The sequence below is a fragment of the Oratosquilla oratoria genome, chromosome 9 (assembly GCF_046742065.1).
Source record: "Oratosquilla oratoria isolate Oo_2021 chromosome 9, ASM4674206v1, whole genome shotgun sequence".
NCBI lineage: Eukaryota > Metazoa > Arthropoda > Malacostraca > Stomatopoda > Squillidae > Oratosquilla > Oratosquilla oratoria.
In genome coordinates, this window is record NC_134785.1 from 47,170,049 (window position 1) to 47,191,595 (window position 21,547).

The 21,547-nt window shown below is 37.6% G+C and overlaps 2 protein-coding genes across 6 annotated transcripts; one reads left to right on the forward strand and one right to left on the reverse strand.

The window, feature by feature from the left end:
• Nucleotides 1–737: 737 nt before the first annotated feature.
• On the reverse strand, nucleotides 738–18,984 carry Tango14 (transport and golgi organization 14). 5 transcript variants are annotated; one of them, XM_076190355.1, is made up of 3 exons: nucleotides 17,302–17,412; nucleotides 8,062–8,624; nucleotides 738–883 (listed from the first exon to the last, which is right to left on the reverse strand). In XM_076190355.1, the coding sequence occupies exons 2-3, from the start codon at nucleotides 8,620–8,622 to the stop codon at nucleotides 806–808; spliced, it is 639 nt and encodes a 212-aa protein (XP_076046470.1). In that variant the 5' UTR covers nucleotides 8,623–8,624; nucleotides 17,302–17,412; the 3' UTR covers nucleotides 738–805. The 5 variants fall into 5 exon arrangements, with proteins under 5 accessions (XP_076046470.1, XP_076046469.1, XP_076046467.1 ...); XM_076190354.1 differs by lacking the exons at nucleotides 738–883; nucleotides 17,302–17,412 and adding an exon at nucleotides 18,966–18,984 and having other exon boundaries at nucleotides 6,725–8,624; XM_076190352.1 differs by lacking the exons at nucleotides 738–883; nucleotides 17,302–17,412 and adding an exon at nucleotides 17,678–17,804 and having other exon boundaries at nucleotides 6,725–8,624.
• LOC143028368 (GDP-fucose protein O-fucosyltransferase 3-like) lies at nucleotides 17,899–21,335 on the forward strand. Its single transcript, XM_076190344.1, has one exon. The coding sequence runs from the start codon at nucleotides 17,899–17,901 to the stop codon at nucleotides 19,279–19,281; it is 1,383 nt and encodes a 460-aa protein (XP_076046459.1). The 3' UTR covers nucleotides 19,282–21,335.
• The last annotated feature ends 212 nt before the right edge of the window (nucleotides 21,336–21,547 follow it).

The window sequence follows — 21,547 nt, forward strand, 5'->3', positions numbered from 1 at the left end:
AGACTTAGCTACCGTAAGCCTAAGCTAGCTAATGAATAGTTTTTTATTTTTGTATTTTTTATTCTCCCTCCAAAGATCCATATTTATGAACTAAATATATAATTATCAAATGTTCATGGTTATACTTAAATTCATTCACTTTCAATTACTAACCAAACATTTGATTCTATTTTGTTTTCTCATAAATACGCGAACGAGGTTATAAATGGGATTTCCCAGTTTCCCTCCTAGGCCTCGAGCGAGTTTGCATATGTACAGTGTACGTATGCATGTGGTGATGTGGTATTGGGTATGGTGCATTGTACATGTAGTCAGCGCGTTGATTGGGCAGCTAGCTGCATGCAACCAATGAACTTCCCAGCATACAGGTACCATGCAATTCGCAACTAGCGATATCATGTAGCACGATAGTCGTGTAGAGTCTAGTCAACATGTACTAGTATACGCGCACATGCAGTTAGTTCGTTAAGGTTTATTCAACAAAATAAAATACAATTTATACATACATATATACAATTTTTTTTTTTTTTTTTTTTTTTTTACAAAATTGCTTGTTGAAAAGGGAGAGCGTGAAGCAAAGCTTATGGGGGAATTGCTCTCCCTTTGAGGAAAGAATTATTTTTATTTTATTTGTTTATTTTTGTTACATGTTAGTATGATACATACACATATATACACACATACATACATACACACATATACATCTATATATATTTTTTTTTGCAATGAGATGCGACACGACGCCCGTTAACTCCGACCTCACGTAGGAATCGGGGTCACGTGCGAGCAACGCATCTTGTGGGGGTCAGGTGGGAGGTGAGATGTCAGGTCGATTGTTGACGGGACGATAATTGCTTACTGCGCGGATCCGGGTCACCGTCACCTACAGAAACAAGAAAAAAAAAAGAGCGGCAGACTTGGGCGGTACATGAGTTTCTCCATGAATACAATCATGAAATGTTATTATACTAATACTTATAGATTAATTAGTTTTTTAAATATCGTTGTTCTGTATTGAGTTTTAAAGAAGTCGTTTGTATGCCTAGTTGCATAGCGAGTTTCGTAAGTTGAGTAAAATTTCAATATATTTTGATTCATTTGTTTATTGTAGATTTGGTGCATAACAATGACATTTTTGTACTTTATCAAGTCCATGAATTTCAGTAATTTAGTTTTTTTAAATAAATTATTTGTATGTTCTAAACGACCTACATTGCAGATTATACGCAGTGCCTTTTTTGTGAGGTATTTATGCGTTGAAGATTAGTTTGATAAGTATTACCCCAAATTTCTGAACAGTAGTTTAGGTATGGTAGTAGTAGACTACAGTAAATTGTACGTAGGGTATTTTCACTGAGGATATTTCTCATTTTATGCATTATTCCTAAAGTTTTGGACGAAGCAAGGCTAGGTCAAGGTCCATATATGGACCTTGGGCTAGGTAAGCCATTGAACTCTAGCAGCTATACCGCGTACACATACCATACATCAACAAATTAAAGTTGATTCATGCGTTGCGATTATATCGATTGATAATGCAATGATTGATCACGGGTAAGTTGTGTTTGCTCTGATCCTTTCATCAATGGTGATGGGATTCAGGGATTGCCAAATGATGGATAATGCATGAAAAACGCTGAATCTTGCCGCGGGAGCGATTTTTTTTTTGGGGGGGAGAATCGCTCCCGCTATTGGATTTGCGAGAGCGACATTGGAACTTTCCCGAGCGAAATCGCACGTCACTCCCGTGTATTTTTTTTCGCTGGATACCGATATTTTGATAGGTCTTTTGATCACATTACGTAATAATTAGGATTTATTTCTACATTATTTTATAAAAAAAAGTGACTAAGCCATACTTCTAGCAAATATTCACCTCTTTGAAAACCTTCTCAGTTGACTTTTAAGGGATCGCGTTTACTTCCCTTCTTCAAGATGGGGTTATGCCCGCATTTCTCACGTCTATGGAAACTTCGCCCGTGTCCATTGGTTGTCGGAAGATTTGCCCAAGTGGCTTATATAGTAGTCCTACATAGGCTCTGATCACATTGCATTAAAGTACACTCCCTGTATACTTTCATGTACGGTGGGACTCCCACTAGAACTGGAGACAGCATGGATCACATCCTCTTCCACAAATATGCTATCGAGGGCCATACAACAATTGGGTAATCTCCCTGTCGTCCCCGGTCAAGCAGCTTTACTGTGTTGACACAGCAATGTTTTATTTTACAATGAAAAAAATTCTCTCGTGATGGCCATTTGCTTTTCGACTCACATTTCTAGTTGATGTGTCTCTTAACTCAGTGTTTATTTCTCACATCCAAAGTCTCCTCTTTATCCTTCAACCATCTGGAGTTAGCAAAGGATCGATTTCGAGGTGAATGACAAACGATGTCATGTCCACCGATGTGTTTAATACCAGCAAATTTTCCTCCACTTTTTTCAGGCTTTTAGATGAATGAATGTATTTTCAAGGTTTTTAACAACGAATAATATACGTCACTATGAATATTTGGATGAACGAGGGGGGGGGGTAATAGTTTCTCGGCAACGTGTGCGGAATATCTTACCTAAGAAAATAACTTTACAACAAAACATGTCGACAGGAGTCCTATAGATCCAGAGTTTGGATGCAGAAAAACAAGACAATAAAGAAATAAACTTTTTAATATGTAAGCAAATAGGAGGTGGCGCCACACTACGCTGGCACAATACTTGTTTTGCTACTTCGTTCGCGTAGAAACGACTTCGATTACAATATTCTAATTTTCCGTAAGAATATCTCAACAGTGTGTCTAACATTCGTTTAGGTTTAACTTCTCTTAGGTCGTCATTCACCCACTCACTATATGACGCAAGAGTATTTGATTTGGAAATTTGAAAACAAAATCGCAACCAAAGTAGTGTCTACTCAAACGAAGTAGCAAAAGCAAGTAGCATGCTAGCGAGAAATGCCTAGTGTGCCGCCACTGTTATAGCTTTTCTTGTGCTAATGTTCGACGTGACCTCAAGCTAAATTGTCTAGTTCACACATTCATACCATTCATGAATACATCTTGCCTATTAAATCTTCGCTTTTGGTAAACAACCCTTATAATCTGATACAGGTGAATCTGGGACTGGAGTTAAGAAATTTGCTGAATAGACGTCTGTAACCGCAGACAGCCCGATAAAATGACAGTTTATCGACTTTATCAAAACTATATCTGCTCGCCTCGTACCGTTTGACGTGAATTTCCTTATCACATTGATTCCTCCCTAACTCAGGTCCCCACAGAGCAGTAAGCAAATGAATTAATATATTAATGAATGAATAAATAAGTAAATAAATAAACAAACGAATAAACAAGGTAACTAGTAGAAACTAGGAGAAAAAAAAAAAAAAAACTGTTCTCTAGTTTATCCGTCTGGCGTAAATTTTATAATCAGTTTTTGGAACTTTAGTGGCATCCCTACGGACCAAACACGTAGATTTTATTAGGACCTTAGGCATGACAGTCTGGAAAACCCACAGCTCCAGTGGTTGGAAGCAGTCCTTGGGTTATCTCACACTTTGAAAAATGTTGTTTGCTCAGTATTGGTGAGGCCCTGACTTCTTGTATATAAAGTATGAAACTAAGTAGTAAAAGGAGGAAAGCAGTCACCAGTTGTCAGTTCTCCATGTGTTAAAAAAAAGTGTAAGAAATCCAGATGAAGTTGGAAAAGAGGGCCCCAGGCTAAAGATGAAGCATTAGTCCTTCATATGCACTCCCTGATACAGGCGAGGGATAAATAGTATTTGAATGTGGGTAAATGCATTGTCCATCTGGCAGTACCATCACAAGCAGGTACCCGGTATTGGTCCTAACAACCTTACATATTTAGTGTTCATACCAGTAGGCATACATAGTTGCCAAAAGAACTTTTCCCTCTTTATAAGGAGGTACATACATACATACATATACCAAGGCTTCTTCCCCCTTACACGGGGGGTAGCCAAAAAGAAAAAGGCATAACATCATTCCCACCCATTCCATCCCTGAATACACTCCACACCCCTCCACCCTCCCTCTTATCTGAGCACCTCCTGAATGACGGGTCATCCCTGCACCTTGTCCACTGCCCTGGGTCAGAAGCAGTGTCGCAAGACACAACACATCCACAGCAAGGCCGCTTCATTAAATTGGCGACCCCCCCTCTCCGTACCCCCATTGCATAAAATGAGAGGACGGGGAGAAATCCCTTCGGGCTGCGTCAAATTTTGCTCACACATACTACCTCCCCCCCCATCCCCCCGCCCATTCCACCTCATCATCTATATACAACCATTCTCCATTCACCCGTCCTTCCTCAACTGACATTCCCCTCTTCCCCAAAGCCCCATCCATCCATCTCATCCTAGGACGTCCCCTCATGTTCACTCCCTCCACACCTCTTTTACTAGTCTTTCTTCACTCATTCTTTCCATGTGTCCAAACCATCCTAATATTCTTTCATCAACCCTATCTCCCAGCTCCTTTTCCACCCCTGTTCTCCTCCTCATTTCTCACTCTATCTAGCCTAGTAACCCCCATCATACTTCTCAGACACCTCATCTCAAACACATTCAAACTCCTTCTCTCTTCCTCTCTTATGTTTCATGTTTTTGCCCCATACAGTGCTGTTGGCACAATGACTCCTTCATACAGTCTCCTCTTAGCATCCATTCCCAAATGTCTATTCCTCATTACACTCTTTAATCCAACAAGGCATTTACTCGCTTCTCTCAATCTACATTCTATCTCCACTTTCACTCCACCTTTCCCTGCCACATTTGCACCCAAGTATCTAAAACTATCCACTTCCTCAAGTCGCTCTCCCTTAATGCTCATTTCCAGTCTATTGCCATTTTCACCCCTTGTACATCTCATCACCTTACTTTTACCCACATTTATCTTTAGCTTTCTTCTATCACATACTCTCCCAAACTCTGCCACCAACTTCCTCAATCCCTCCTCCGATCCTGCCACAAGCGCAGTGTCGTCTGCAAACAACAGCTGGCTCACCTCCCACTTTTCTACATTTTCTTTAACCATCTCCAATCCCTTGCATTTACCTCTCGCACCACCCCATCCATGTATAAGTTGAACAGCCAGGGCGACATAATGCATCCTTGACGAAGTCCCACCTTTACCTCGATCCACTCACTCTCTCCATTCCCAATCCTGACACAAGCTCTACTATTCTCATAAAAACTCTTGACAGCTCCCAGAAGCTTTCCTCCTATCCCGTATATCTGCATAACCTCCCACAGTGCCTTCCTGTCTACCCTATCATAAGCCTTTTCCAGATCCATAAAAGCCCAAAAAACATCCTTCCCCTTTCCTATAGCTTTCTCACATATCTGTCTTAACACAAAGATCTGATCTACACAACCTCTACCTGTCCTACATCCACACTGTTCCTCACCAATTACTCCTTCTGTTCCTCTCAATCAAGATCCTCCCATAAGCCTTCCCAACTACACTTAACAAGCTAATCCCTCTGAAACTACTACATTCACACTTGTCCCCTTTTCCCTTGTAGAGGAACTATACAGGCACTCTTCCAGTCCTCTACCCTCTCTCCAGCAATTATTAAATAACCTCACCAGCCAGTCCACCATCACTGTACCTCACTTTTTCAGACATTCCGCATGGCATCCATCCAGACCCAGTGCCTTACCTGCTTTCATCGTTCCTAAATCTTCTATGCACTCATTTAGATCTATCCAAAAGGCCTCCCTTTCTTCTACACTCTTCTCACTGCCAGGCCCATATGCACTTACAAAGACCCACATCTCCTTCCCCAGTTTCACCTTCATCCACATTATCCTTGAGGAAACCTCCTTCCACTCCACTACCCGTTTACCCATCTCTTCACTTACTAGAATAGCCACCCCTTCTCTTCACTCCTGATAGCCTCCCACTTACACTCACCCTTTCCTTTAAACTTAGTTTCACTCAAAGCCAACACATCCATCTTTCTTCTCACAAACATACTACCTATCTCTTCCCTTTTACTCTCATCTGTACCACATCCACGCACATTAAAAGACCCAAACCTTACGGTGCTGGTCCGAGAACTTCCAGACCCTCTTATGCCTTCTCTTTTTCTTTTAGGAATATCCCCTGTGGGGCTACAAGGAGAAGGATGCCTAGTCCCAATCCCCGTCCCTTTCTTCTCGCCTCTTACGATCCAAGTGGGAGGTAGCCATGACAAAACATACCCACCCTACACCAATTTTACCTGTACTTTACAACAATTAGGTGGATTAAGGAAAAATACCCTGAAACACCAAGTTATTTATTCATGATTTCTTCATGAGAAATTCAAGTATTTATCCTCTTATACTGACCACATGAATGAAATTCTGTAAACATCTCTCTCTTTAAGTGTAGATTTTAACATTCTAGAGAACAATATTGTCCTGGAGATTGTTTTCAACCTAGAAGTGGAACAGACTGCCACGAAAACTAGAGATAGCGTCTTTCACTGTATTTTTCTGATTTATCTTAGTAGGAATGAAAATGTTTTTCATGAAATACATGCATCAAATGACTACTTCTCAAGAGGCAAAAGGCCATTTCCATGTTCTAAGTTGTAAACTTAAGAATAAAGTTAATACCAAAGGTGGCAATAGTTTACCATGAAAAATAGTGTTTCTCATATTTGCTTCATTTCTAAAATAGGAAAATAATATTTGGTGAATGATTACAATTGATGATATAGAGGTACCTTTAATGATTATAAATCCTAGGTCTGCCAGTACCGTTTTGCTAAAAAAAATTCTTTCCTCATGCAATAATTATTTATGCATTCATTTTGACTTTCACTTTCAACACACAATACTTTAAACATTTTGGCCAATTTCACATCTTGCATGTAGGACAGATTCCAAGACAGCCATTAATGTCATTCTATCTGACATTGCACATAAACATTCAGTCAAAACATATTACACAGTATATGAAATAAATAACATTTAATACTAAATGATCATTTTCCACCTATGTATCACAGGTACTAATATTTTAAATCCCTTCACCAATATAATAAAACAAACAGGTTCAAGAACATCAACAAATGATGAAATACATAAATGGCAGTGGACATTGGCAAAACTAAAATTTTGCCAATCAAAAACAGAAAAAGAAGTCTCCTTGCATCAATGCCCTGAGAGCTCAACTTATCTTTATACTAAGATGAAATACTGGCATTCCTCTTGTAGTGTTAATGAAGTATCCTGAGGACACCAAATAGAGAATACATGTCACATATTTTGGAAATCATCAAAATTATATTCTGACAAAGAATAGGAATATATACCTTGGCTCACCTACAACTATCTTTAACATCTTTCTGAAGACATAAACTATGAACTCTCCCCTATAACAATAAAATCAGAGAATGAAAAAAAAAAAAAAAAAAAAAAAATTAAGTAGATTCTATGAAGAATAACCTGCACATGATGAAGTAGATTCCCTCACTTGTTCTCTATAAGCAACAACAGCAACATTGAAAAAGATGTGCTAACACCATCTGAACAATGCTAAATAACAAAGTCCTGGAAGCTTCACAGTAAGGCTAGCAAGTTGATCGTTAAATGTTTCACCATTTCACTGTATGAGAAACACTTGGCTTACCAAATATTCTCATTGGCTGCGTTCTTTTCTGGAACTAAGGATTCACAATAAATTTCCACAAAAACTTAATTTAGTAACATCATTTATTATGCACCTTAACTAACACTCCTGAAAACTTCCCATCACTTTCCCCCCCAAACAAAAATAACTATTACTCATTCTTTTTCTCTTTTACTTGCATAAATTCCAGAATTTACCTCCCAAACCTCTGTTCACATTTAGAAAATTTACATAGAATTTTGTGAAAATTGTTGTAATCAAATTTATGCAATGTCTGAATTGCTATGAATTCACTTAGTCTGATTTGCCAAGGAAGGAAGCCCATGTTGGTTAGAGGTTCACCAGCAATAATGACCAGGTCTGGATCCGGCTGGCCCACTGTCACTAATTCCTTTTCAATCATCTCATTGCTTACCTTGGTCTCTCCCATCAATGCAAGTTTCTGACCCAGGTCTGCTAAGTTTCTCTGGCCATTTTCCATACTTAGTATATTTATGGTAACTGTTCTTAAGCTCCTTAACATGTCATTTTCAGAATGTAGGTAACTTTGGTCTGGCATTTTGCTGTGACCCAATACCTTCAGGGTTTGCTTGAGGCTTGGAATGTTGATAACAAAAGACACAAAGGAATCCTTTTCCTCCTCGAGCGCTTTAACTAAGGTGTCTGATTCCCTCTTCAATATTCCACGGGCATCATACAAGCTAATGAAGTTGACATTACATGCAATGGCCCAATTGATCAATTTCAAGATTTCCGATATTCTATGGACCTGACTACCAATGCATATCAAGCCCAAATGCTGTGGTAGCTTTTTGAGGTATTTTGCACGAACCTCTATCTCAGCACTGGTAATATCTGGAGTTGGAATTAATATCTTGACCAACTGCTGGTAGCAATCATAGACTGCAAGGGCCAAGCTCACAAGAAAATGAGCCACGAAGTACAGCAGCTGGAAGGCTGGAAGCAGAATATTCATTTCTGGAAAAAGATACAAAAATAAATTGAATTAAATAATTAGTTATTTTCATATGGTATGTAATATAACAGTATTGTTTCTAGATGGACATGCACTAAAGGCATTAATTAATTTCAAAGGATTAATCAATAAGCTACAAAACTTATAAAATATCTGAAACAATGATAAATAATAACTGATGTCTGGGAAGAAACTTTGGGCTGAAATTTGCATTGTAAGGTAGACCTTTTCTATGCTACCAGTTTAGATGTAGGAGTGGAGCAGTTGCCAAATGTCAGCTCTCCTTTTGTGGAAAAGATGGAGGAAGTGCAATAAAAATCAATACAGAGACCCAGGTCTAAAGAGTGAGGGACAGCAACAGAAACTGCAAAAGCAGGGTGGATTTCAAGATCATTCAGTTTAACAGACAGAAAAGTTAAGCTAACTCTCTGGAGTGCCTTAGTTCTACTGATTTTAGACTACTGCAACCAGATTTGATCACCACACATACAAAATGACCAACAAGAGATCAAATACTTGTGGAGATCTTTCACAAAAAATATTCAAGGCATGAGGGATCTAAACTACTGGTAGCCTCTGAAGTGCCTTGGTTTGTACTCCCAACAGAGAAGAGATCAATACAGTGCAATCTAAATCTGGAAAATCCTTGAGAACCTGGTGCCAAATCTGAACACAAATGGACAAAATCCAAATTACCTAATTTCAGCTCTTAAGCATGGCTAGGGAAAATCCCCGCTGTCTACACATCTAGCGATGACCTGTGCATGGTCATCTGTCTCACTGTTAACTGTCTATTCATTATCTAGTTATGGAAATATATATATTTTTTGTACAACATTGAAAGGGGCCCTGTGAACAGATATACATTTTTATCAACTACAATTAACTTTAATTCTAAGCCATCAACATCGAGAGACTCGAGAATACCAACATGCAGAAATTGAAATGTGGCATAGCCAAGGACTCAAACCTGCACTAGCACATGAAAAGTGATAGTGACTTAACTGATTGTGCCATCAAGAGAGATATAAGTTGGGCGCAACTTTTCTTATATATTTGTATGCTTGAGTTACATACATGTACATGAAATTTAGAGTTCAACCCATCTCCACTATGATGGTACAACTGATAAGTATATGAATGAAGGAAAGTGTTTGTACAACACTGAATGGGTCACAATGAACATATATACATTTTTACCAACCACAATCCACTTTATAATTCTAAGTCATCAACATCGAGAGACTCAAGGTGGCCAACATACAGAAATTGAAATATGGTACAGCCAAGGACTCGAACCTCCGCTAGCATGTGACAAGTGATAGTGACTTAACCAATTGTGCCATCAAGAGAGATATAAGTTGAGCACAACTTTTCTTATATATTTGTATGCTTGAGTTACATACATGTACATGAAATTTTGAGTTCAACCCATCTCCATAATGAGAGTACAATTGGTGAGTATATGAATGCAGGAAAGTATATGTTCAACACTGAATGGGTCCCACTGGACATACATACATTTTTATCAACCACAATCTACTTTAATTCTAAGCCATCAACGTCAAGAGACTTGAGGAGGCCAACATGCAAAATTGAAACGTGGTACAGCCATACAGCCAAGGACTTGAACCTACACAAGCATGTGACAAGTGATAGTGACTTAACCAATTGTGCCATAAAGAGATACAAGTTGAGCGCAACTTTTCTTATACAGGTAGTCGTCGACTTACGACCGAGTTCGGTTCCGACAGACAGGTCGTAAGTCGATCTGGACGCAAGTCGGTCTATATATATATATATATATACAGTATATATATATATATTGTATATTTAGCATACTGAAATAATCTTAGCATCTGAACTATGTTGTATAGTATTCTTAACCTTTTTATAATTTCATCTAATTTTCTTTGGGAAACGTAGCCTAGGCCTAAGCATATTGAATAAAATCCTATCATCTTTGACCTATGATATTTACTACTGTATTTGTTAACCTTTGTATTATGTTACCATCAGACTTTCTTTAGGAAACGTATGCATACTGAATAAAATCTTATTATCTTTGAGCTACGTTGTTTAGTATTCATTAACTTTTTATAATTTTCGTTAGGAAATGTAGCCTAGGCCTACGCATACTGAATAAAGTCCTGTCATCTTTGACCTACAAATCTTTTTTTGTTGGTTACATTAAAATCATTGTAAAGCAAAATTAGGAAAAAAGATATTTCGAAACACATTCTTTTCGTTTACGTACTGTACCGAAAATATTGTTATCGACAACAGACTAGGCATAAACAAAGTTTACTGTTACATTTTATTAATCGCAAAACATAAAAATACAAAATGCTGTAGCGAACATTTTGTCATCGACAACAGACTAGGCATAAAAAAATACTATTACATTTTATTAATTGCAAAACATAAAAATACAAAAGGTAAGGCAAAATTAGGATTTTTTTTATTTCAACAAAACACATTCTTTTCGTTTAAGTACTGTACCGAACATATTGTTATCGACAACAAATTAGCTTAGGCATAAAAAGTTTGTTATATTTTATTAATTGCAAAACATACAAAAATATAAAATGCAATGCAAAATTAGGAAACATTTTACTTCAAACAAACAAGAAAATGAAAGAATATTTAGCTGGCTGGGATGCTGACGCTGCCGGCAGCCTGCCAAAACTATCGTACTCGCGTCTCGCAGCGTGCGGAGTAATGTACTGCACTGCCAGCATAACATTGCACTTCTATTACTCTATTAAATGTTAGATATTATTGCACCATCTCGTGGTCGTAAAGTCGATCAGTCGTAAGTCGCATAGGTCGTAAGTCGACGACTACCTGTACATCTGTATGCTCGAATTACATACATGTACACGAAATGTTATATATATATATTCATAATGCAACTGTGCGGTGTTAAAAATGCTTTGAAATATGTGGGAAAGACGACTTTGTAAACTTTCCATTTCACTTGGCAATGTGGCTCATGCAATGTTGCCACCTGAGGGTGGTTGACCACAGAAAAACCACTGGGAAATAAGAAACCAAATCCCTGATGATGTCTTAAAATAGGTAAAAACCTTTGGACTAAGTTCCATATTTTTTTTATTTCCCAGTGTTTTTTTTTAATTTCTCATGTCTGCAAACTGCTGCACAAACACAGAGAGATAGAGATAGAGAGGTAATGACCCCTTCTTATGTGATGAAGTGTTGTGGCAAGAGTGCAGACTCCTGGTACTGCACCCACAGGCTTAAGTTAAAACACCTTCGTTATTGTCCAGGCATAATAACTGCATGGAGCATACATACACCAGACAATCAATTCCTGAACAATTATCTGGCAGCAAGTTTACATGAAGGACCCAGAATCTTCAACCTATTCTGAAGGGAATTGAGGGATATGACTTGAAGTATAGTCAACAAATTCAACATTTTACTGTACAAATTCCAGCAATATTTCCAGAATGGTCCACCTATGCCTTATAATTTTTTTCTATTCTAAATCAACTCATCCCATCAATTACATCTTTTCTTAAATTAAGATCTGCATACATATGATTTTTATGATACAAGTTTATTCTGGCCACATAATATACTTGCAGTTCCCTTTGTCCATGTAAACAATGATGGAGAAGAGATGAAGAAATGTTGTGCAACTGTTATAATGAATTGAAAAATTTCATAGAAAATTTATCTTTCAAAAGAAAAAAAGACAAGTAAAAATGTGGCCTTGCAAACTAAACATATACCTTGTTTTGGGTTAGGGTAGTTCAGGATGACTAGGGTAATTTACTTCTTCAAGGACATTAGAAATCAATATTCTATCATTTCATACATGTGATTATGGTGTTATTCCTACCAAACTTCACTTGTTTTCCCACCAACCCCAAGAGGGTGGAGGCATCCTCCCTCACAAAAATAAACAAATGAATAAATAAATAAAATAAATAAACAAACTGAATGATTTGCAGTAGAAATCAATATAATATAGGCTCACACTCTTCAATATAAAATTCCAACAAAATACCTTAGGGACCAGATGAGCCTACTGCTTTGGGTTATTGTGGTCCTGCCTTAATCTCATTCACACCTAGTGGATCTGAATAAACATGGCACTTGATATGGATGCAGAGGGTAGATCACCACTACTGTGAGACATAGATCTCAAAACTACATCAAGACTATAAAATTTAAATCCCATTATGCTAGTAGGTGAACAATAAATCTTTGAGGCCTTGTTTTGTATTAGCTGAGTCAAGTCAGACCTCCACACAAGACTCCAGCAGTGTAGCCAGTGGTGGTTCATCTGGTAATTTGGTCAACCACTGTCTAAATGTTCAAGACTATATTTCATCAGCCCAATTTAACACTGCTCTGAGGTAACACTGCAGCAGTTTCATATCTTCCCAGGACCTTGTAATTTTAATTATTATTGTGTTCTCTGCAAAAGACATTACACCAGAGTACTTCAAGTTCATATATATGTCAGAGATCATGTTTAGGATGAGGAGTGGTTCCTGTGGGAGTGAACTCCTAACTTTTCTGGGCCGATATTCTAATCCCTCCACAATGACCATTTGCCATCCATCTGTTAGAAGTCATGGATCCACTTCCCCAAGTTGCCAGAGACAACACTATTACTCAAGTATCATGCAAACACATTTTCTCTTCTTTCATCTTTGCATTTCAAAGACCAATTTTGGTAAAATTTTAGTTGTGCACACCTATGCAATATAGCAATAAAAAATTAAATATTAATTTTGTAAATTATAATAGATCAATGTAATATGCAATTTTCTTGGCAGAAATCAATAACAAAAAAATTGCTAAAACCTATTTTCTAGCGAATGAAGTCGCAGCTGTTGAATGATACGCCATGTTTGTTTTGATAGGTGCCAAGGTCAAAGAAATGAAAGGATGATAAATTAGTCTATTCTAACCTAACCTAACTAACCTATGTAACCTAACCAATGTTTAGTAATTTGGTACCTCAAATTCTAAAGCTCATCTGGGTCGTCGTCATCATCAAAGATGTTGACAGCCTGATTATCATTGTACCTTGGGCAATTAACAGACAACGGCAGAACCCCGTGTTCTCTCATAAAGTCCAAGGACCTATTGTCTTTGTAACAGTACTTATTAATGTCACCTGGAGTTGGAGACCACCTAGTCCACAATTTGAAAGCCAACATCTGACAGTGACTAGACTAGCATGGCGTCTGACCTATATCCTTGCGGCTTTGTTCGTTAGTAAATTTACTTGTAGCAATTTTTTTTTATATCTGCCAAGAAAATTGTGTATTATTTTCATATATTATAATTTACAAACTTAATATTTGGTATTATTTTAGTTTCGACCATGGGCACAATATAGCAACAGAAAATTAATTATTAATTTTGTAAATTAAAATGTATCAACGTAATATGCAAAATACAACTAGGTAAAATAGGATTGGGACGCCATCTTGTCGTCTGTCAATTGATGGCCTTGGTACTTCCAGCAGTACCTCGCCAGGTACATTTTCTTGAAGGAATGTTATGGAGCGGAGATACATGCATTCCTTCAAGCTGCAAGAACCTTGTATACCCCGCAAGCTGAGAGAGTGGTTGAAAAGCCCGCCAACATTTCTCACGACGACGACAACATTGACAAGCTGGATGACATTTAATTTGCAGGTAATGATTTATTAAACACAGGTTAGGTTAGGTTAGTTTAGGTTTGACAAACTTATCATCCTTTCATTTCTTTGACGTCGGCATCTATCCTAACAAACATGGCGTACCATTCGTCCGACACGATTTCGTTACTTACACAATCTGTTTTAGCACCTTTTTTTGTTTTTTATTTCTGCTCACAAAATTGCATATTACGTTGATACATTATAATTTACAAAATAATTAATTTTCTATTGCTATATTGTGCCCATGGTCGAAACAAAAAATTGACCTAATATTCTATTTTACATTCTTACGTAGTTGGAGTTTCTCGGCTGTATTCCGCCGCTTACACGGCGCTCATTACAGCCGCCCTCATACAAACTAACACTTGTATTCTTGCTTCACAGTCATATCATCCAGATCATAACACTCAGTAAACAAGTATGTCTTTAGTCTTTTCTTGAATATTTCAACATTTTCGGCCATCTTAAGATTTAAAGGTAATTCGTTATAGAGTCTTGGAGCACAATTTTCAAAGGATCTAAATCCAATTTCCAGATTATACCGTGGCTCATGTAATCTATGTGGCATCACACTGTGTCTTAACAACATATCTGAGTCTATATGAAAGTCCTCAAGGAGATCACGTATATATTTGGGTCTACCAGAATTTAATGCCTGATAGGCCATCGCACATATTTTATACACAAGTCTGGCCTTAATTGGTAACCAGTGCAGGTCAATTTAAGTTGGTGTTATTCTCTCATGTGAAGATAACCCTTTAATTAACCTTGCGGCTCTATTCATGACAAGTTGCAGCTTTCTCAGTAGATAGTTAGGGAGGCCATAGTACAAACAATTACAATAGTCGAGTTTACTAATTACATAGTTATGAATGAGCATTTTGGTAATGTTCTCATCAAGATACTTTCTTACAAAGGCTATATTTCATAAGTGATAGCTTGCTGCTCTCACCATCTGATTTATCTGACACTTAAAACTTAACTAAAATAATACCCCTATTTTTTCTATGAAATGGTTGTTACATTGGGTTAGGATATATAAGACAATATATATTTAATGTTAAAAATCCATGTTTACATGATTCAAGAACTTTACTGAGAGACTTTGTGCTTGTACACGAACATAAAACAATCCACCTCATCAAAGTCAAGGTACATCACATCAATGTTGTCTGCCACTTGTAATCCTTATAAAATAGCCTCGTAATATAGAAGTAGTTACAATAATATATCCCTTTCAAAAATTGTTCCCCCTCATTAAAAGTATTTTTGGACAATTTATGGACTCAGCCAACCATACAACTTGATATGTGGCTCATGTGTTCCTAGTGATAAATGTTGTGATATGAACGATGGTGTACTTCATTTCCTTCGGAATTGCCTAGTTTTATAGATATTAATTGATAAAGTAATGCACTTTGGCCTACCTCTCCTCCCGAACGATCTGGGGGGGAAATGTGGGAAACTGGGGTTTTTGGGTGGGGGGAATGTACACATGGAGTTATGACTGTTGCAGAAGACGTGTAACAAAAAAATTAACGCATAATATCAAATACAAAACACACAAATTCCACCTACTATGTAGGGATTGCAGGGGTGAACTCACAATCAGCCATATTTGTTATTGTTATTGAATTACGCTTACAACAAATAGCTACATTAGCTACTTTTACCCAACTAACGTCTTCCTTAGGTTACTTGTGTGTTTCTCCTAAACATTGGCTTCTTGGGGTGGGCGATTATTACATCCATTAACGTCTGTTACCAAAATAACTCGGAATTGGTACAAGATATTAACATACATAAGCGTGAGCGTATGTTTTGCCCACGCGTTCCCACATATATTTTCATCATCTTCATTTCTTCTTGCCAAACCGCATTACTCCATTTGTTATTGCTCCCCACCCCAAAACCCCGATTTCCCACAGGTCCCCCCAAATCGTTCAGGAATAGAGGTAAGGCAATGCACGCCCGGATGGCTGCCATGTATAAACCCCAAAACACGGTACACTAACGCCAACAACGGTGAATTATTTGTATTCCATTAAATTCGTAGGTCATTATTTTATGTTCTTGCCATCGCGGAATACTCCATTTATTGTTCCTCCCCACCCAAAAACCCCGTTTTCCCACAGGTCCCCCTCAGATCGTTCTGGAAGAGAGGTAACCCAAATTCCATATCTTTCATATTTAATATCTATAAAACTACGCACTTCCGCAGGAAATGAACTACACCATCGTTCATATCACAACATTTATCATTGGGAACACATGAGCCACATATCAAGTTGTATAGTGGGCTGGATCCATAATTTGACCATATTTTTCTTTCCCATAGAACCATCTTGTCTCTAAATAATTGCTCAGATACCTTGATCACATCATAACATGTGAAGTGAGTGATACAGGTCTGTACTGGATGGCTTGTGTATTGGAGTTATTCTAGTTCTTTTAAGCACTTTAGAGTTTAGACTTTAGCAATTCTGGAATTTTACAGTTGTACTGGTGTGCAAGTTGCTCACTGCACTTTGCAAGAACTGCAGGTACACCACCTAGCCCTGATTCTGCACGAGCCAGTCTCATACTCATAACATGATTATCCTCTTGTCACCTCAAATTAAAGTGACACAAAAGGCTACTGTAACGGCCATAAATACGATACCGGCTAACCTGAGAGATGGCTATTGAGGTGACACTTTACAATTTATCAGTGTAAACTCACCTATTAATACAGCTTAATTAAACACAGGACTTTAGCGTATGCATATTTTAATTATATGCTCTTCGTCAATTATGTTTATTTCCACAACAGACGTTAACTTCGAATCTATATGTGCAACAGCTTCACCTGCATCTTGAACTTCTCAGGCTTGGTGAATCGCCCCCTATCAGAACATAAGCTACTGCCTCACAATATACCAACTTTATTTCCTTAGCATAAGAATAAATATATGTAAAACAAATGTGCGGTGATACTAATAACACTTACTTCCGAGCTAACGCCTATTCATGATAAGAATATTCCTCCCCCTACGAATTTACCAGACTGCTTGAAGGCTCGACACCAAACAAACACGTAGCCCAATAATTCAATATCCACAGAAATACATGGTAGTTTTTCAAATCTTATTTTTATAAGACGGCATGAAATACAAAAAAAAAGAATATTTTTAAATTTTGTATAACTATTTGATAATTTTTGGTGAATTTTACTGTAAATATACAAGTTTATAAGTTTTTTATTAATCATTATTTCACACACGAATTGAACGACTGGTGAGAGTTGCACATGATTGGTCCACGTTCGAAGTGTCATCGGGAGTGCACGTAAATTCTGTACTGAAGAATTGTACTCGATACATTACCTCAGCATGTTTTGAAGACAATGGAATAGGACGAAGAGGTTTTTATACGTGTTGTGGAGCATTAAGTGTACATATCGAAAAAAACAGGCACAGCAGAGGGATAGTGTCAACGCATGCATTCGTGGCTCGAGGGAATGTTTTTTTTTTCTCGTGATCGAATGTCATAACCTCAATTGGAAGGAGAATAACTCCATAAAACTGATTCACACAACTTACTTCTGATGGCCAGAAAATGCTTTATTCTTGTACTATGGATTCTGATCGGTGTGTATGTCATATATTATTTCTCGTTAGGAGGATATTTGATGAGGTTGTATAAACGGGGTGTTAGTAGTTATTCGTCTGAAGGAGCGGGAGATGTGAAAGTAGATTCATTACATATGCCTGTCATCCTCTGGTGGACCCCTTTCACTGGTGCTCAGTGGCAAACCAGGGAATGCAGGGAAGGCTCATGCATATTTACAGAGAATCGATCGTACTTAAAGAAACGACAGACAAAAGCAGTCATGTTTTATGGAAGCGACTTTGATCCAATCGACATGCCCTTGCCAAGACGAGCAAGACACTGGTGGGCATTGCTTCACGAGGAATCTCCTAAAAATCAGAATCTTTTTGATCACGAACCCGTTCTTAGTCTCTTTAACCTGACGGCAACATTTAAGCGTACGTCAGATTTCCCACTTACTTTGCAATACCTTACAACTCTTGAAAGCTTAACTTCACTTAAGAACTATGTGCCTACTAGTGGAAAGAACAAATTTTTGGACGACCTTGCCCCAGTGATTTATGTGCAATCCGATTGTGACACTCCATCAGAACGTGACGATTATGTGAAGGAGCTCTCAAAATTCATTAAAATCGACTCGTATGGTAAATGTTTACACAATAGAGACCTGCCACGTCACCTCCAAGACCCTATCGAAGCCATGGATGCCGATGAGTTTCTGCGGCTGACTGCTAACTATAAGTTTACGTTAGCTTTCGAAAATGCTGTATGCGATGATTACATAACTGAGAAGCTTTGGCGTCCGCTCTCAGTTGGGTCTCTCCCGGTGTATTTGGGCTCTCCTTCTGTCAAGGACTGGTTACCCAATCCAGGTGCTGCCATCTTAGTCCAGGACTTCGATACAGCAGAAAGCCTTGCTAGCTTCCTCAATCGTTTGAATACCGACGATGATTTATACGAAAGGCATATGCTACACAAAACTCAAAGGACAATTTCTAACACACTGCTTAAGAAGACCATGGAGAACCGACCGTGGGGAGTCGGCGACCTGTATAAGGATACCTTCATTGATCAGTTCGAGTGTTTTGTCTGCAATCAAATCCTTTCCCGCCACGATGGTCGAAGATCGGGGGAGTTTGTGGCTCGATTGGACCACTACGGCTGTCCGGCGCCGACTAATCCACTCTCGGGGAGAGAGAATAGGGAAAGCCAGTGGGTAGAGATGTGGTACAAGGCCAAGTACGAGGCAGAAGTTGTGAGGGACTTTGCATTAAAGAACCCAAGAGTTCTCTCGTCCCGGAGATACCATGAAGAAGTTATAAACAAACTCCAGGAGCACTTTTTCGAGATATTCCCGCCAAAACGAGCGGAGTTGTGACGTGACGAAATGAATTAACTATCATCAGTGAATCGTGTGTGCGTGTGTCTGATCCTCTACACATGTGGCTGTCGCAGTGGTATGGTCAATAACTATCCCTAAAGTATTTTAAAATTAAAATAATTTAAGGAAGGTCTAAAAGTTCAAAATCATTTACGATTGAAACCCAGTGATTTGAGAAGTCTCAAGCCAAACTTATTAACGTGAATTAGTTTAAGAACAGTTGCTGAACGATTCTACTGAAAATATACTCCATTATGATTAACGAGCTTTAAATTGGAAATAACATATGACAGTTATCAGTGAAAGTAGGATGCACTATATAGTTGCAAATCTTGCTCTGGCCAATATAGGATGGTTTTATTCAGTTTGGGGTAGGATCACGTGATGTTAAAGGGATTACATAGTGGATATCCTAAAGTAAATCTGGCAAGTTTGTTCATCATATTTGTAAAACGGATAAATTATCATGTCGTTTCCCGTAGCAACTAGTAGATGGTTTTCTCAGTTCCTAATCTAGATTCCGAAATTACAACATTCAGAACTATAATCATAATGGGTGTTTGTGGGTTACCTGCCGCCACTTTTTACAAACTTACTTTTTGGCAGATAATCCACAAGGTGTGTGGGCCGCTAGGTCAAGTTGGGTTAGGTTTTCATAACCAAACCTAACCCACCAAATCCTTCCTAACCTAACCTGCTGTTCAGCATGTTTGCAATAACTAATTTTCTGTTAAAAGTATGTGAAATTAAGAATTATTGTCTCCTTGCTTGCTGATGTTAAATAATAGCATTTGAATTGTGTGACTTTATATGACAGCTAGAATTGCCTTACTCAAGTATTAACTTTCATATTCATTCAGTGTGACATGACTTGCAAATTACATTTACATTGTTTTTACTATACCTCTCCAGTATATTTTTTGTGATATTTGAAAAATACCCAAAATACTTAGTTGATGTTCCCAACAATTTTTTTTCGTACATAATATTTGCACTGAAAATGGGCTGGTTTTGGCACGCTCGCTTATAAAGGATGCCCACCCCTATCGAAAGGCAAGGAAACAATCCGCACTACATTTAAAACATTAGCATAAAAAAGTCATGTATTCTTTGATTTGAAAAAAGTAAATTCCACAACATTTGATGTGTGTATATTATATATATATATATATATATATATATATATATATATATATATATATATACACACACACACAATAATTATGGGAAAATATTGAAATGTGTGAGGCGCAATTGGTCATAAATCACCGCCCAGCAATTAATATAACACGTGGGAGGCGAATGTACTATAAAAGTCCAATGCAGAATATTTATTTTTTGTATTTTTAATTCTTTTAAGATGCTTGGTGCTGCAGGCGAAACTTAATAATTGTGTTTTATTTATTCGTATATATTTTTGTATAAAGAAAGTGGCATTGTTTCATTTGGAGCCGCTATGTTTTCTCTCCCACTTACTACTAAAAAAATGTCAAAGAAAGTAGAAGCCCCTATAACACATACAAGACTCAAGTGAGAACGTTTGAATGACGACTTGTGTTACAATATTTTGTTTTTCGAAGCTCCAAATGTCAAATCACCTTTGCGTCATACAATGAGAAGCTGAATGACAAACTAAGAGAAGTTAAACCCATACAAATATTAGATACATTATTGAATTATCCTTAGGGAAGTGTAAGTGAAATTGTCTTTCAGTTTTTCAAATTCTCATCATTTGACGAGAATCTTAAATGTGTGGCGGGTGTGCTGTGATTCGACCAAAAATGTTAGTGGCATTGTTGCTTAGTTCTTCAATGATAGTATTATACCAAAGTTACTTAATATTTAATATGTTACTCTATTCCTTACATGTTTTGTACATTGATACTGATTATTAGTTCCATGTTGGTGCTGTAAATTATTTTGTAAAATCGTTAAATGTTTCTGTTAATATTTTACAGTGCTAGTGCACTCAAGTGTTTTTGTGTAGAATGTAGAATTGTTTCTATTCTTATTTTGCATTTCCACTTTGTAAATATATATTTTAAAACATAGAGTGTTTGTTTAATTTAAATCCGTGTTTGATCACATCGAAGTGGCACAATAAAATGCAAAACATGTGATAAACGACCTGGCACTAGTATTGAAGATGGAGATAGAATTATCTTCCAGTAACCAGTGCACATATATAATTTTCTGTGACATTTCTGAGAACAGCCACAAGGTCAAAATGTCGCGAGATAAATATGACGTCACCGAAAGTACA

Excerpts from the sequence above, each read along its gene's own strand:
- Tango14 (XM_076190354.1), bottom strand. The coding sequence starts at position 8,622 with ATGAATATTCTGCTTCCAGCCTTCCAGCTGCTGTACTTCGTGGCTCAT.
- LOC143028368 (XM_076190344.1), top strand. The coding sequence starts at position 17,899 with ATGGCCAGAAAATGCTTTATTCTTGTACTATGGATTCTGATCGGTGTG.